Below are 16,192 nucleotides of genomic sequence, written 5' to 3'. Positions count from 1 at the left end.
GCGTAGCCATCACCCTCCTCATTGGCATGATCTAGGATCGGCAACATGGCTTCCTCGAGCTCCAATGGTTCCTCTGGGACCGAGGCGCGAGAGGTTCAGGCCATCCTGTCGCGCATGCGTGACAATGCCGGCCAACCCACGGATAAAGACCTCGTGCCAGTCTTCAACTATGTCATGCGCCCCTCCACTTCGGCCAGCGACGGTGCGGCGTCGAGCTCGACAACAGGAGCAAGCTCATCTTACGGTCCAGAGAGCCACTGGTACTGCTCCAAGGTTCCCAGTGATCTCTATCGAGATGCGTCGACGTACCTGATCTTCATGTTCGCTTTCAAGGGGGTGGAGTGGATCAAGGCTCTCGAACGAGTCGTGGGCGACTGCGCCTCCTGCGCCCGCGCGTTTGGTGTCGCCCGACGACAGTTCACGCACCTGTAGGTCCTTTCTCAGTTTTATCTGAAGCTAACACACGCAGATACCTGTCCCGGTTCGCCACCAAGACACGTGCAGCGTTCGGCCTCAAAATCGACAGCTGGCAGTCCAATGTGCTGTTGCAGGAGCTCGAGTGTTGTCAACCTTCGTACGGCGCGGCGAAAGCGACCATTTTGGACCTCCCCCTTCAGTATCTCCAGCTTCTATTCAACGAACCAGCGCTTTTGAACAACGCCAAGATATCTGCGGCCATGGACGAGGTCGCCTCGCAGTTCAAGGGAGGCGGCTCAACAACGGCGTCCAGTCTTGGATTGACCCCACTTCTTGTGCATCTGCTGGGTTCCAGCGATGTTCAGAAGCGGACATGGGCGCGTTCGCAGGTTGAACATGTGCGCCGCGGGCTTTCACTCGATGAGTGGGCCGCTGGCGGAGTCGGCACCGAGGTGCAAGCGATTCTCTTCGGTGACCTCGATGTTCGAGAACGATGGTCTGCGGTCAACCTGCTGCTTGGGAACAATAGGCTTTCTGCGGATACGATTCAGCGGGGTTTACTCGAAGGAAAGTACGACCTCTCACCAGCGCGACCGGATAAGTCTGTCATGGCACCCATCGCGCGCCTCCTTGGCTCCTCAGCTGAAAGTAAGTGGCAACGACACGTTTAGGCACTGATGATAGCCTTTCCTCTCATCTTCGAGGCATTCACAACCATTCTTCAGATCTCACCCACTAAACATGTGTGGACATTCGACAGCACACCGGAGCTTCCGCATACTCTCTTCAGCGATATCAAGAAGAATCCCGCTTTTCGCGACATGGTGCTGGCTGCCCAGCCTGCTCCCGCGGCCGACACCTCCAAGGGCAAGATGAAGGAGATTTCCTCAGATGCGCCGTCAGCGCTCGCCTGGATTACCAACTACTTGCTCTCTGTCAACGACGTACAGAGTAAAGATGGAAGCTCCGGATTCTCAGAAGCCCTCGCACGCGTCATGAGCTTCTGCTTCTCTGAAGCGCAGAATGAGCCTTTCGAGACTGTTGCTCGAGCGGCTGCTGCGCAGGCGGGCTGCAATGTAAGCTTGGAGACAACATCACGGGCTAACAACAGACACTTCTGGCTCTTCAAAGCGTCATCGATCCTAGCAAAACGGGCTCTGCAGCGCTTGTTTCTACAATCGAGGTTCATGCTTCCTTCCTTGCAAATGTTGCGCTGGCCGAACGAGCGGATGAGTTCTGGAAGCCCGCGCAGCGTGTCGCGCAAGAGGCTGTGTCGCTGATCTTGCGCTCGGACGGGAAAGACGTGATTGAGCGTGTGCTTTTCATGGGAAAGATTGCGGTGAACGAACGCCGGCGAGTACAAAGGAGGAGGAAGATGAAGGTTCCTGATGCGACTCGCGTCGACAAGCTAGCCAGGGTCACATTCCACAGCGACTTGTGGACGTCGGCATTCAATAGCCTTTCGGGCAAAGATGCCACTGGGCTTACCCTGCTCATGCAGGCGACTGCCCAGTTCTCCCACATCGAGCAGTTGGACCGCCACACCGGTTGGAACGCGCGTGAGCTGACGGAGGTGGTTAACGAGGACGACTGGATCATGAACATTCGCCTCATCAATGCCAACCTCAAAGCTTCACGTGATGGCTTCCCTCAAGCACTCGAATCGTTCGCCGCTCAGCCCGACCCAGCTGTTAAGAACAAGCTCTGGGAGCAGACTGGCGCTGTCAAGTCGGCCATCATACTACTCTTGTCGCCAGTGCAAACTATCCACGACCCAGTCATCAACCTCGTGCAGCAGACCTTCGCCGATGTCGATGATCGCGGAGACTGTTTCCGGGCTCTCCTCGAGAAGTACCCCATTCCCGCTATGGACGGTCTTCTGGCTTTCCTCTCTTCGGCCATCCAGACCGCTAACGTCGTTCCGGAAGCCTGCTCCCTTGCCAAGTGGATCGTTAGGTGTTTTACCGACGTCCTGGATGCCCTGTGCCAACCTGCCGGAGAATCGCCGCCACTCTTGCAGTCTGACGCTTTCCTGTCCACCTATGCCGACAACCAGTGGATGACTCGCCGTGTGGGAACTTTGTGGCAGCTTATGACGGACACGCTCGCTCTCATCTTCAAGCGCACTGTGTCTTGGGCCCCGTTCTACGACAACGACGTCATGGTGGACTGGATGCGCGACGCGCTCATCTTCGGTCGCACGATGACCGATCAGATTCGAACTTTCGAGTCGGCAGTCCTGAACCGTACTCGGGCCGCCCCCGAGGAGAGCGCCGAGTCCCCACTCAAGATGACAATGGTCGGCAAGCGCCTTGTCGATAAGCTCAAGGTCGTCCTAGCGGACCTCGTGGGCTGGTTGCGCTTGACTGAGTGAGTTCGTACCGGAAGGGAGTAGCTAACAGTAGTTTGGAAACTTTGCACCAAGCTTTCGAACTGATCAAGACAATCCTCGGCAGAATCAGCAAATCCAAGCCTGATCTCTCGCAGGAGCCTCAACTTGAGAAGACACTTTTGGAGTTGGAGAAGTTCTCGCGTCGAGCCAACAAAGCTTATAACTGCCGTCTCTCCGATGACCTTTTATCGGAGTTGACCGAATTACTCGACCAGTTTGACCTCCCTATCGCGGCGGATGACGAGATCCAGTTCGTCAAGGAAGTCAAGAGTGATGATGTTCAGAGCGTCGCCGATAAGCTGAAGCGGGCTGCAGTCGTCAAATCTTCGTCCTCTTCACCAGCTTCCACGCCTGCCCCGACCTTGTCCTCGAAGCCAGCCGAACCTGCTAAGAATGCGTTCGCCATGATGATGAAAAAAGCAGGAGGTACTTACACCCCTTCTCAGTCAACCACTCCCAGAGCCACGAAGCCTGCGAAGCCTCGCCAGAGGACGCTGGATGAGTTTGAGAATGACGACACCTTGGACAATCTCTCGGCTCACGATTTGGACGTCTTGGAGCGCCGTGCTCTGTCGACCAACGAGCACAAGCAGGCGCGGGCAAATGTCGTGACTGGCAAGCCGAAAGAGAAGTTAATCATCAACGTTGTGCCGAAATACGATCCACCTGCCAGGCCCTCCGCCAGTTCATCTTTCAAGGGCAAGTTTATGCGTGAAATCGAAGCCGAGCACCGGATGCAGTTAATGGAGAAGAAACGCGGTGGGGCCACATCGATGTTCTCCGGACCGCCTCGTATTGTCGCTCCCATCGGTGGCACGGGTCTCGGTGCCTACACAGGTCCGAAGAAGGAGGCACCTAAGCCAAAGATGGAGGACTCTGGGTCCAGTGCATCGGAATCCTCCTCGGACGAAGACGACGAGAACAAAGGTATCGGGGCTCTCATCAAACCGAAGATTCCCACGAAGCCCGCTGCTCCTGAAAGATTCAGAATTCAGCCCAAGCAACATGTCCGACCTGTGCGAGCTCCCGTACCCGATATCTTCCGGGAGAGGGAAGAGAGACGACGCCGAAACCAGAGGCTTCGCCCAGACATCACTCAGCTTTTCCAGATTGTGTTGTCGTGGGACCCCAACCATCAAGGTCCCCGACCTCCTTACCAGCCTAAGGATGCCGATCTCTACAGCAACCTGCAGCCCGTGCCGACGACATTTAGGTCGGCTGAGGAATACTCGCAGATCATGCTGCCTTTGTTCCTTCAGGAGCTGTGGGCTCAGTTCATCAAAGGAGATGCGCCCCAGCCTCCAGTGACGGTGGAGGTTGCCGCTCGAGCCTATGAGGACGACTTCCTCGACATCGACGTCAATGCTCTCGGTGTTCTCCGTCAAGATTTCAGCGTGAACGAGTCGGACATTGTTATCATCAATATCGATGGTGTTCCTGGCAAGCCTCTGTTCGCCAAAGTCCGAGGCTTCCGTCGTCAGCACAAGGGCTCAGCCATCAAGCTGCGTATTCTGGCAAAAATGGACCAGCGTGGCATGGGTGTCAAGGCGAAGCTGCAGCTGAGGAAGCACATTTCGCTGAGCACTGCTCTTCGAGAGTTCACTGCGCTGAAGGGTTTCCCTTACTACGAGGACAAGGTCCAGAGCGAAGTGCTGGCAGCCAGGAGCGCGCGGGTGCCCGATATCATGCCCCACCAAGTCGAGGACACGATGAAGAGTTTCCAAGTGAACGAACCTCAGGCCAGGGCTATTGTAGGATCAATGGCTGTGAAGGGCTTCTCGTTGATCCAAGGGTAAGTCAGTTGGTGTTGCAACGCTAACAGGCAGACCGCCCGGTACGGGTAAAACGAAAACCATCAGTGGCCTCGTTGGCAAGTTCTTGTCTGAGAGGAAAGCTTTCGTTCAGCCCGCACAAGGAGAGGCTCCTCCGAAGGCCAAGCTCCTTGTGTGTGCCCCCAGTAATGCCGCCATCGACGAAGTGTGCAAACGTCTCATGGACGGGGTACCGAGCGCCACCGGTGGCCGCTTCAAGGACATCAAAATTGTCCGTATCGGTATCGAAAGCTCTGTCAATGTTGCGGTCAAGGACGTGTGTCTTGATAATATCGTGGAACGCAAGGTTACATCTGAGGCTGCGCCGCGTGGCGGCGACGGCAGCGACCTCGCAAAGATCCAGAAAGAGCTCGATGAGGTCAAGGACGTCATCAAAGACCGACAAGAGCAACTACAGCGCGTTCAAGGCAATGACGAGCGCAGGCGAGCCCTCGAGCAGGAGCTTCATACGCTTAACTCGAAGCGTACTAAGCTTGGTCAAGCAAGTTCGAAGGCGAAGGACGCCGCGCGAGATGCCACCCGTCACCTTGATGGTGCGCGCCGCGCCGCCAAGGACGCTGTTCTGAAGGACGCGGACATCATTTGTGCCACACTCTCAGGTGCAGGTCAGGAGGTCCTCGCTCCGTACACCTTTGAGACCGTCATCATTGATGAGGCCGCACAGGCCATCGAAATGAGCTGCCTCATCCCTCTCAAATATGGCTGCCAGCGCTGCATCATGGTAGGAGGTAAGTCATCCCTGTCAGAAAGCAGCTAACGTCAGACCCCAACCAGCTCCCGCCGACGACTTTCAGTCAGGAGGCAGAGCAAAACAAATTCAATCAAAGTCTTTTCGTCCGCATTGCCCAGCAGAAGGGTTCGTTCATGCACCTCCTGAGGTAAGCTATGGCCAGTTGCTCTACGCTGACTTTCAGCATCCAATACCGTATGCACCCAGAGATTTCGGTCTTGCCGTCCAAGGTGTTCTACGATAGCCGACTCAAGGACGGCCCTGACATGGACAAGAAGACTGTGGCTGTCTGGCACAAGAAGCCTATCTTCGGTCCCTATCACTTCATCAACGTGAACGGCGTGGAGTCGAAGGCTGGCATGTCTACCAAGAACACTGAAGAAGCTCAGGTGGCTGTGGACTTGTTCCGGAACTTGAAGCAGCAGTTCGGCAGCAGAGTCAACCTGGAGATGCGCGTCGGTGTCATTACCATGTACCGAGAGCAGCTGAACGAGCTGAAGCGGAGATTCCAGGACGCCTTTGGCCGTCAAATATTGGATACCATCGAGTAAGTGCTCCAGATGTATCCACCCCTGACCCCAGCTTCAACACTGTCGACGGTTTCCAAGGCCAAGAGAAGGATATAATCATCCTCTCGTGTGTGCGTTCAGGCCCAAACCTCTCCAGCATCGGTTTCCTGCGTGATTTCCGTCGTATGAACGTCGCCCTCACTCGTGCCAAGAGTTCGCTTTTCGTGATCGGAAATGCAGCTACTCTGGAGCGCAGTGACGCCAAATGGAAGACAATCGTCAGCGACGCCCGTGATCGTGGGCTGCTTATTGACGTGAGTTTTTGCAGACCGATTCAGCTGACCCGTAGTATGCGCGGAACACATTCTCCGGCAACGTTCCTCCCCCGAAGCCGAATGTGCCGCCCGCTGCACAGCACAGACCCGCTTCCGCTAACGGAATGAGCGCAAACGGGGCATCCATGCCCCCTACGGCCCAACCAGCTCAAGGAGTCAAGCGCAAGCCCACAACCGTACCAGGGCAGCGCCCCCCTAAGGCCATTAAGCGGGAGCCCTCTCCCATGTCCTCATCTTCTGCCATGCGATCATCTTCGCCCATGTCAGACGCCCCTCCTCCGCCTACATCCACACCGCCTCCCCTGCCACCTGCCGCCGGTCCTTCCGGTCTGCCCAGACCGGCTGCAGCCGGTTCTAAACCTGGACCGCCGCCTCCCACCGCTGGAGGTGCAGGTGCAGGGCCCTCTAGACCGCTTCCTCCAAAGCCCGCCGCCCGGGCTGCAGAGGATGTCTTGTTCATGAAGAAGAAGAAAAAGCCAAACCGCCCCGCCACAGGACCTCCTGTCGGGAACGTCCGCGCGACAATCAACAACCATCTCGCACGTAAATAGATAGATCGCATAGTTCATACAGCACGAGTGCTTCGACTCTTTGTTTGTACTACATAACCTTCCACACCCAGCATTTCAACACACAACCGTCTCTCACCCACTACATGGCAAGCTATGCCCTCAATAGATCAGCACCGATGATGCATCGTTTTGTAAGCAGAAGCAAGTTATGAAGTGCAGAGTTCTATGTCTTTGACGTCGTACGTGCGGCACATGCTCATAGGAGCGTAGGGTTGTGAATTAGGAGGCCGTGAAGATTGTTTTTAACATGGTGGAGAAGAAGGTTGAGCATGAAGGGACAGGGGGCACGTAGGCTTGAGGTGGAAGTGCGAGGACTGAAGCACTGTTGCGGACATGGTGTTGCGGGTTGGGAAATGCGAACGAAATAACAACTACTAATACAACCGGTGATGACTGCGTGAAACTGTGGGCGGTGCAGGAATGCAGCTTACACGACGGCGGCGCTCCTACGCCCCGCTCGCCTCGGCACGTCTGCCGTTTTTTCCGATGCCGTCGATGCCCGCTTCGTCTTGGGCGGGACAGAGGGGATGCTGTTCGACGACAGCTCGCCGAGAGCGTCGCGCTTCGTCTTGGAGCTCGGGCTCGACTTGGGGCTCGACGGTGGCGGGGTTGTCGTTGGCGTCGTAGCGCGCGGTGTCGTCGAACGGGACTTTGCACGCCCCGTACTGGTGCTAGTCGAGAGGAGGTCGATCTGCTCGTCGTTTAAGCCAATCTTGGCTGCGGAGCGGGGCAGAGCGCTCTTACGTCGCACGCCCGTGTCGAGGATCCGCTTGCCGCCTAAAACGTCCTCGACGCCGACGCCGTCGGGCTTGCGCATCTTCTTACGCAGACTCGGCTCTTTGTAGCTCACGCTCGTGCGCGCACGCCGGCTACGCCCGCCCTCCTCTTCGATCGGCTCAGAGTCGCGCGACGACACCGATGCTCCTAAGTCCGCGCCTGCATCCAGCTCGATCTTGACTTCCGGCGTCGCACGCTCCGCCTCTCTGTCGATATCAATCGAAGCAAGATGCGCGGCTATGTCCTTCACCTTCACACCAAGACGATTGCCCGGTGTCGGCGTGATCGCGCCACCATCATCAATGATCGCCTCAGACCGGAACTCCAGGACAGACGAACCCTCTTCCCAAGCCGACTCTTCAGCCTCCGGCATGGGCTCGAGCTCGACGGCGGGTTCCGGCTCCGGCGATGACAGGGAGGAGTCGCTGTCGGGAGACATCGGTCGGGGCAACAGACCCGACTCCCGTCGGCGCTTTCGTGGAGGTGTCCGTTTCGGCGAGCGCTTCGGTGAGCCGTATGCGCTCTTCTTGAGGACTGGGAACTGCTTGAGCGGCGAGCTCTTCCGTCGACGCATCGGGCTGTCGCTGGGCTCTGAAACCTCATCTAGGATCCCCAAGCCTACATTCTCAGCTGCACTCGCTGCTGGTCGAGTCGCCATAGGATTGATGAACGTCCGATCTGACATTTGTCCGTTCGGTCGAGATATGGGCTTGGGTGGCGGGGAGAGCGTGTCGAGCGACTGCTTCAACTTAGTGAGAGCGGGTACAGCAGCCAGAATGCCAGCTAGTGCCTCCCGCGCCGCGTTGTTCCTTAGTCGGGCTGACTCCTTCTCCATTCGCTTCACCTGGTCGTGCAGTCGGGAGTTCTCAGCTCGGACTTGCAAAACCTCGGCCTGGAGCTCTTCGATTTGATCCTGCAGGTTCCGCATCGCAGTCTTCCTGTTGATGTTGTCCGTAATAATCTCGCGGTTCTGTCGGCTATGTCGTCGTCGGACTGTGAAGAGTCAGTATTGATGTTGTGTTTTGTGCCATCTCTGCTCTGTTCCAACCCGAGAGACGGATAGTGGTTCCCATCGGTGAGCTCATTACGCACAGTCGTCGAACTGCTGCAAGCGCAGAGTGGTGTCGTCTACTAGCGGCGCTGGTCCTCCAGACCGCCTTCTAGGCCCGGAATGAGAGGACATGGTGGCCGGATGGTCGAATGTGGGTGGTTGTCGGAGGATAGGTGACACTAAGTTGGGACGTCAGTACGCTTGTCCGTTGTTTTGGAAAGAAAGCAGGCGCCGACGCCAGCCAATGAGTGACGGCGTTTGGCCTATTTCGACCATGTGGCGAGCCAAGCTAATGGTTTGTTTGGTTCCGCTATCCACCTTGTGACGAGCTTCAGACCTCTGTGCTATGCAAGCTATGCTCGACTGTCGACTGTCCCATGTTTCTGTCTGCTGCGTAAAGCATGCATGTGTGCGTAGATGATCATGACGTGCGTTACATTCTCTAGGTATACAAAGCTCTAGCACGACAAGAACGAAACCAGATTGCCGTTGAGCTCTATCTTCGACATCGTCCTCGAATCGCATCCCCACCAGCACGCTACTTTGGGAGCGTGTCCGCCAGGATCGTCTTGTTCAGCTCCTCCATGGGCATGAGGTCACGCTCGCTGAGAAGGGAGAACTCGTCCACAAAGAGGAAGAAGTGACGGTAGTTGGTGTTGAGGTGCGCTGTGACTGTCAGCTATCACGGTCCCACTGTCGACAGGTCGCTTCGAACTCACCCTCGATGCCAAGGCCGCAGATCTGGTCGAAATGTGAGTGGTAGATGTGAGCATAAACACGGAACAGACGACGGAGAATGGTCTTGGCGGTGGTCATGAAGTTTGACGGGAACTTGACGCCGATGCGCTGCGGGAAGATCTTCTCGTCATCGAGCAGTGACTGCGTCCAGGTCATGAGAGCTTCGACATAGGCGGGGGCGGAAAGCGGGGTGGGCTTGCGGTAGACATCTCCATCCTCCCAGTAGAACTCGTACTTGGGACCAGCGTTCATGATGTGACACTCGGTCGGGGTGCAAAACTCGCTGATGGTGCCGTAGAGCATGTTGACGTGGTTGAAGAAGTCAACAACTGCAATGTCAGCGTTGAAACTCCGAGTCATCTTCGTTATCACTCTTATTCCACTCACCATGAACAGCGATCCACTCCTGCAGGTCCTCTCCGTCCGGAAGCTGGACGGCGGTGCGCAAGTTGCCAGAGCCCTACGCGTTGTCAGTCCGCCGATCTTCCGAAACTGAAAGCTGCACTTACAAGCGTCTGCTGAGCATACTGTTTCAGCTGCCACTGCTTGGTGCCCTCCTGAACCTTCTTCGGCTTGAAAGCTGGCCTGTTAGACATGCACGCATCTCAGTTGGTATAACACACTTCGGGACTGGTTGCTCTTGCTGCGATGGTCAGAGGTTTGTTTACATGATTCCCAATAGATGCACTCACAGCGTGGTGAAGAGAGTGGACATGGTGGAGAGGGTATGAGGTCTGTGGAGAAGTTATTCCTTAGCAGTCGGGTGTGCGGTCGCTCGTGGCGTCGTCGAGTTGCTGGTGATGGTCAGACGTGATGAGAGGCTGTTGTTTGTGTTGGCTTTCGCGACGTGACGGACCGGGCTTCGGTCCAGGGCGACTCGTTGGCAGGGACAAAGTGAAGGCACTGCGCGCTGCGGGCTAGCGATTGTAAGGGACGGGCGGTCGCGTGGCGATGCTGAAGCGCGCGCCTGCGCGTGAGCCCACAGTTGCGTGTTGCCGTGACGTAACTCTATTCGCTCCCCCCAACTATCATGTTGTTGTCCTGTTTCCTGAGCTCGTCCTGAAATGGTCTGGACGCTGCTGATGAGCGGAAATAATCTCGACGTCGCACCAACCACTCCAACACTGCCAGCAGCCATGTCGACCCTCGCCACCGCCGACCTTGGGCCCTCTGACGATGAGGCCGACACTGACTTCGTTCCCGAGGGCCCCAAGAAGAAAGCCCCTCGTGTGGCGGGTCAGGCCGCCGGCTCGGACGACGATTCGGGCGACGACTCTGACGACGAGGGTGGCGCGGAGGAGGTGAGCGACGAGCTCAAGAAGCTGCGCCAGGAGCGCGAAGAGCAGGAGGCGCTCGACAGGAAACAGCGCGCTGCCGAGGCCTTCCGTGCCATGCTCGAGGAGGAAAAGCTCGGTGGACCCCTCGGTGGCGTGCCCCGAGTGCAGGTCGAAATGGTCGAGATTCAGCGACCACGTCGTTTCGCCGGTGAGACGATCTAGTGAGTAACCCTTTGATCAGGATCGGACCCCAGCCTTCGTCGTGTGCACGCCACCAGCCTCCGAAAGGTCTAGAACTGATAAACAGTGAAACGGTCTGCCTCCCGAGTGACGACCCAGAGGTTATTCGTTACCTGCAGCAGCAGGAGCAGAAGCGCCTCGCGAGCGAGATGTCGCCGTCCGGCTCTGGCTCTGTCACACCGACGCATAACGGCAACGGACACACTGAGGCCGCCGCCGCTATCGCCGCGACCGAGTCGCCGTCCAAGCCGCCTCTTCGGAAAGGACCGATGCGCAAGCGTCCGCGGCAGTCGCTCGAGGCCATGGCTGCCGCTATCGACAAGGGAAAGAAGATGACGACGCTGGAGAAGGTGAGTTCATATCTTGTTCCAGTGCTAATTCCCCAGTCGCAGATGGACTGGAAGTCACTCACGTCCTCGGACAAGCATCTCGCGGACGAGCTGCAGGCGAACCGGCGATCAGGCGGTTACCTAGAGAAGCAAGCGTTCTTGGAGCGTGTTAGCGAGCGCAAGGAGTCGTCTGCGCCGGGCAGCGCATCGTCCGGATCGCGCCGCGGCTGACTCGATCGGGTCGTCCATCTCTTTCCACGAGCATCACCATGAGCATGAGCATCGTCGGGCTCCTGTGGCCCGCAATCGGCTGCCTTGCCTGCAGCCACCCCCTTTGTATATTATCCAGGCCAGTGTACGGGATTCACCACTCCGCCTTCAGGTTCCTTGTTTCTTCCGGGAGTGAGGGTCTATGCATACAGTGTACATTTCTCAGCCTTGATGATGCCTTTTTGCGCTGCTATTGTGAGAGAGTTGACTAGTTCTTGAGCGGAGCAAGCTTATCTTTGCTCTCGACCCACACGGCCGGCATCTCAATCTCCGTCTCGACGGTCTGGTTCTCGCTGCGGTCGAGCATCTTGTACTCCTCGTCACCAACAGAGGGCGAGTTGACCCACTGTCGCACCGGCGCCAGCAGCTCGGGCGTCATTCCGTACTGTCGGTACAAGTGGCTCGGGTCAGTGCCGGGCGGCAGCGTCTTGAGCTGGTCGAGCAGGCCGGTCAGCATAGACACCGTCAGCGTCCCCGGGGGCGGAATGTTGGTGCGGTTCGTGTACTCTGGCCGGCGCGAGTTCAAAGTGCGCTGCGCGCCGACAGGCTGCTCGTCAGTTCATACTCCCTGCTTCGCAACGCACAGTGCGAACAATCAGACTCGGGTCATCGATAGCGACAGGTCCGAGACGCTGCAGCTTCGCCATGAAGTCCGGGTCCATGCCGTCCTTGAGAATGTCTACTATCAGCTGTGAACGCAGCAATTAGCTCACCCTCGTCCTTCTCCCCGCTGAACGGCTCGGCCGACTTGTCCTCCTTGTCCTTCTTGCCGTAGTCGAGGGCCTGGCCCGCCGGCTTCTCAGCAGCGGCGAGCGCCTCCGCGGAAGGGCGAACAGCCGCCGTCGGGTTCGCGTGCGCGCTCGTCGGCACCTTGGTCGGCAGGCGGCGTGCGGTCTTTGATGCTCCGGCTCCCATGCTGTGTGCTGTGAGTAATGTTGCGGAGTGTCTGCGGAGATGAGCTCATTCTGATTTCCTGGCCACATGTGCGGCCAGGTACGAACCCTCTGGTGGAGGTTGCGGACTCTTTCCCGATATGGCAATTTCCGCGGCTCGACTTTCTGGCGGCGAGGCGACGGCCTGTAATGTTGCCTGAGTTTCAGTGCCGATCGACCGCTTGAAAGTTGACAACAAACCCACGAAAACACCAGCCATGTCGTCGTCCGATGCTGCTGGTCCTAGCACGCCCACCCCGCGGCAATCGGGAGCTGCTGTGCAGAAGGCCAGTCCGCAGCCCGAGTTCAAGGTCGACCCCGGCGCGCCGCTCTTCGTGGCCAAGGCCGTACTCGCGTCTGGCGCGCTCGGCGTCGTGAGCGGAGCGACGTACGGTCTCGTGAAGCACATCGACCCCTTCCCGCCAGCAGTGTCCATGGGCACGAACTTCTTCATCGGCGGCCTGGCCTTCTTTGGTACGCGCGAGTACCTCGTCTCTCCCATCATCAAGGGGCTTCGGCAGCAGGAGGGGTATGAGCCGACGGGGACGCTGTGGGACGTGCGCACGCAGCGCGTACTCGACTCGGCCATTAGTGCTGGACTCTCTGGAGGTATTCTCAGCCTTCTCCTCCGTAAGTAGCTTCCGGAAAACTGGAGCTGACGGCAGGTGGACCGCGAACGATAGTTCCAGCCGCCATGACTTGCGCGCTCCTCGCGACGGGGGGACAGTTCGCCGTGAACGAAGTCCGCGTCGCGAGGCTGAAGTACCTCGCGCGCAAGGAAGGCGTAGAGCTCCAGTCCCAGGGCCAGGAGGAGAAGCTCACGCCCGCGGGATCGACGCAGGACGTTTGGGACCGCCCGCTCGACCTTACGCAGAGTATGCAGCAGCCGACCAAGACGGAGGAGGAGAAGGGGAAGCGCATGGGCGACTCGGCCCTCTCGTCCCGCATCCTTGAGTACATGGCGTACATCATTCCGATCAAGAAGATCTCGGACGAGGAGTACATGGAGCAGCTGCTCAAGAAGCGCGATGTCGTCAACTCCAAGATCAGCAACATAGAGCTTGAGCAGTATGAGATGTTCGAGCGGGAGCAGCAGGCCAGGGCGAAGAAGGCGCAGGAGAAGCAGCAGGCGCAGCACGCGTAGATCATTAGTTATCATAGACTCAGCATTTTCAGCATAACTCGCATGACACTCGAATACTCGATTCATTCATACTGCCGTTTGGTCTTATCTACATATTTATGGACTAACACTTGCACAAGCGACCGTTAAAGGCCACTCTACAAGCAGATTCTACTGCTGGAAACGGTACTGCTCACGCTCGCCGGGCACATCGGGGATGCGGTCGAGGGGAGCACGGCCACGACTACGGCTGCGGGCAGCCAGTCCCTGTCGGCTCTCGATGAAATCCTCGTAACGGGCGGCGTACGATGGATGCCAGCGCGAGAGCGCCGGGCGGTTCTCGATAATGTCGCCGAGTGCCCACTGGATACGGGCCTTGTCGAGAGCCTGGAAGTCAGCATTGGTTCTCGTTGGCGCTGCAGCACTCTTGCGCGGCCTGAGCTGCAGTATTTAGCGCTGGTGACAGTGACTCACAGGAGTGGTTTCGTTATCCGGACAGATCACGTAGAAGTCGCCCTCCTCCAAGACCTTCTCGAACATGTACTCGATGGTTTGCTCGGGTGTCCAAGCTCCGGGAGGCTTGGGCTTGCCGTCGTTCGCGCCTGAAAGACCGGTGAAGACCCATCCGGGACTGAGAGTTAGCCTTGCTTAACGAAGCATCACGCTGAGAACGGCCAAGGAGTTTACAAGGGCCACTACAACCCCTTTCCCGGACAGTGACGGGGCGTTGGAAGAAGAGAAGCAAGACTATTGCAAGGACAAGAGAATGGACCACTCACATGAACAGGTGCGCGGTGCAGAGACACTCCTGCCCGGTATTGCGCAGCTCATGGGCGACTGCGGTGTCAGCTCGGCCACGAAAGAATGCACCCACGCTGCTCGGTGAACACCTTGACTGCCGCCTTGGAGACATTGTAGCCTGCTTTCCCAGGAGGACAGGTGATACCCTGCTTGGATCCAGTGTTGATGATGACGCTCTCGTTCTCCTGCCGAGACATGAACGGCGCGAACGCCTGGGCGACGTTGATGATACCGTTCATGTTCACACCCAGGACCGCGGCCCAATCTGACTGCAGATCCTTGAGGTCACGTTCCAGGCTGAAAGCTGGTGTAGAGCGTGAGATACCCGCATTGTTCATGAGTACCTGGCACTCTCCGTACGTGTCTAAGACCTGTTCGCGAAGCTTGACGACGTCCTCGATGTTTGAAACATCGCAGTGCACCGGCACAACGTCGCCGGACCCCTCCACCTGCTTTACTTCCTTGGCAGAGGCGTCCAGCGACTGCGCAACGTCAACCATGACGACGTTCAGTCCATGCCGGGCAAGGTGCTTTGCGGCCGCGAGTCCGATGCCAGAGCTGTAATCAGCGATTGTTGTCGTGGGGAGGGCCACGTGATCAGACCGAGACCAGTCACTGATAACAAGCGGGACGGGGTGACAGCAATGCTGATAGTCCCGGAAGCACAGAGCATGCATGCCCTCGCCAGACAAGACAACGATGGCTCTTGAGTGTCGCGGCGGCGGGGGAAGAGTTGAAGACATCGACGTGCGTCCCAGTCCTCTGGCAACCGAGATAGTGGAGGTAGGGCGAGGGACTCACGCTGCTCCGGTGATGACGGCGACGGCGCCGCGGTGGATAACGGCCTTGCTGGTAGGATTCTCGGGCTCCACGATGGAAGTGGTACTGAACATGGTGCTGGGAGAGACAAGGGGTTAGAGGTGTGAAGGAACGAGTTGACACAGGCTTGAGCTTGTGGGGGTGTTATCAATGACAGGGGTGGGCGAATTCACCGTCCTGTGTACGTACGAGGAAGTGCGGTGGTATGCTGAACGTCACCGATCCAATGAACTGATCTGTTTGACCAATAGCACGGGACTGTCGCGTGATAGCGCACCCGGCCTGCGCGTCTTTGCCCTATCACCTGTAGTCCCTCTGTCATGCTGTCAACCACCACACCCACTGCTCGCACTCCTCGGATGCTTGGTAACTTAAGTAGATCCATGTGCGAGCGACATGAGCGATTTTCAGTTCGAATCATGCTTCGCAACGCGACCTTTGCGCTTGTTGCCTCCGGCGCATGGCGTATGCCATGGGATTTGACTCCATCATGCCTGCGAGCTCCTCTAGTCGGTCTCGCTGAGGACAACATATTCCGCCGCATATACTACGCTTGACTCTGACAAGTGGCTGCGTGTGAAGACCGCTTTCAAGCACCCCAATCGAAAGGGCACAGCGAACGAAGTTTTCAACATACCACCCGGCCATGCAGACCATCTCCGTTAGCTCCATAGCAGCGCATGGACGGAATGTCAGCTCTGTTAGCTCTGTTCACTACTCAAGTCTCACTACTGTTGAACGCTGGTCCCACTCTGGCCCAGGAGGAGTTCAACCGCACTAGGAGTTCAAGCACGTTTAAAGTGCTATTTGGACGTTGGGACGCCAGTCATGATCAAAAGCTTCGTACGTGCGAGGAGTCGCATCTAGTGATATCGTTTTGCGTTATATCGTTTGGTATCTAAGAAAGCATTTATTAACCGGCTATAAACAAACCACTCACTCACCCCCACCATGAGTGAAGTGGGAGGACAGGGACCCAACGTTTCCTTTACCCCTGCCACCTCACCGTCACAAATCACTTCCGCGCTTTAGTTGCTTCTCCGCGTCC

The 16,192-nt window shown here is 57.4% G+C and overlaps 7 protein-coding genes across 7 annotated transcripts; 3 read left to right on the top strand and 4 right to left on the bottom strand.

The window, feature by feature from the left end:
- Positions 1 to 45: 45 nt before the first annotated feature.
- On the top strand, positions 46 to 6,766 carry A1Q1_04248 (uncharacterized protein; the record flags this gene model as incomplete). The annotated part of the gene is made up of 10 exons (XM_014322625.1): positions 46 to 428; positions 470 to 1,018; positions 1,178 to 1,493; positions 1,601 to 2,787; positions 2,874 to 4,601; positions 4,669 to 5,369; positions 5,416 to 5,497; positions 5,556 to 5,918; positions 6,038 to 6,194; positions 6,272 to 6,766. 10 exons carry the CDS (start codon positions 46 to 48, stop codon positions 6,764 to 6,766), a joined length of 5,961 nt encoding a protein of 1,986 aa, XP_014178100.1.
- Positions 6,767 to 7,214: 448 nt separating this feature from the next.
- A1Q1_04247 (uncharacterized protein) lies at positions 7,215 to 8,747 on the bottom strand (the record flags this gene model as incomplete). Its single annotated transcript, XM_014322624.1, has 2 exons — positions 7,215 to 8,557; positions 8,657 to 8,747. The coding sequence occupies 2 exons, from the start codon at positions 8,745 to 8,747 to the stop codon at positions 7,215 to 7,217; spliced, it is 1,434 nt and encodes a 477-aa protein (XP_014178099.1).
- Positions 8,748 to 9,153: 406 nt separating this feature from the next.
- On the bottom strand, positions 9,154 to 10,068 carry A1Q1_04246 (uncharacterized protein; the record flags this gene model as incomplete). Its single annotated transcript, XM_014322623.1, has 5 exons — positions 9,154 to 9,281; positions 9,335 to 9,682; positions 9,741 to 9,813; positions 9,863 to 9,938; positions 10,046 to 10,068. The coding sequence occupies 5 exons, from the start codon at positions 10,066 to 10,068 to the stop codon at positions 9,154 to 9,156; spliced, it is 648 nt and encodes a 215-aa protein (XP_014178098.1).
- Positions 10,069 to 10,489: 421 nt separating this feature from the next.
- Positions 10,490 to 11,430, top strand: A1Q1_04245 (uncharacterized protein; the record flags this gene model as incomplete). The annotated part of the gene is made up of 3 exons (XM_014322622.1): positions 10,490 to 10,851; positions 10,938 to 11,220; positions 11,263 to 11,430. 3 exons carry the CDS (start codon positions 10,490 to 10,492, stop codon positions 11,428 to 11,430), a joined length of 813 nt encoding a protein of 270 aa, XP_014178097.1.
- A 247-nt stretch (positions 11,431 to 11,677) lies between these two features.
- On the bottom strand, positions 11,678 to 12,384 carry A1Q1_04244 (uncharacterized protein; the record flags this gene model as incomplete). Its single annotated transcript, XM_014322621.1, has 2 exons — positions 11,678 to 11,976; positions 12,183 to 12,384. 2 exons carry the CDS (start codon positions 12,382 to 12,384, stop codon positions 11,678 to 11,680), a joined length of 501 nt encoding a protein of 166 aa, XP_014178096.1.
- A 235-nt stretch (positions 12,385 to 12,619) lies between these two features.
- Positions 12,620 to 13,545, top strand: A1Q1_04243 (uncharacterized protein; the record flags this gene model as incomplete). Its single annotated transcript, XM_014322620.1, has 2 exons — positions 12,620 to 13,031; positions 13,085 to 13,545. The coding sequence occupies 2 exons, from the start codon at positions 12,620 to 12,622 to the stop codon at positions 13,543 to 13,545; spliced, it is 873 nt and encodes a 290-aa protein (XP_014178095.1).
- Positions 13,546 to 13,695: 150 nt separating this feature from the next.
- A1Q1_04242 (uncharacterized protein) lies at positions 13,696 to 15,218 on the bottom strand (the record flags this gene model as incomplete). Its single annotated transcript, XM_014322619.1, has 4 exons — positions 13,696 to 13,950; positions 13,999 to 14,171; positions 14,399 to 14,883; positions 15,127 to 15,218. The coding sequence occupies 4 exons, from the start codon at positions 15,216 to 15,218 to the stop codon at positions 13,696 to 13,698; spliced, it is 1,005 nt and encodes a 334-aa protein (XP_014178094.1).
- Positions 15,219 to 16,192: the final 974 nt, after the last annotated feature.

Source organism: Trichosporon asahii (assembly GCF_000293215.1).
Source record: "Trichosporon asahii var. asahii CBS 2479 unplaced genomic scaffold scaffold00070, whole genome shotgun sequence".
NCBI classification, from domain to species: Eukaryota; Fungi; Basidiomycota; class Tremellomycetes; order Trichosporonales; family Trichosporonaceae; genus Trichosporon; species Trichosporon asahii.
The sequence above is the reverse complement of the archived record's forward strand: the minus strand, read 5'-3'. Positions and strand labels throughout refer to the sequence as shown.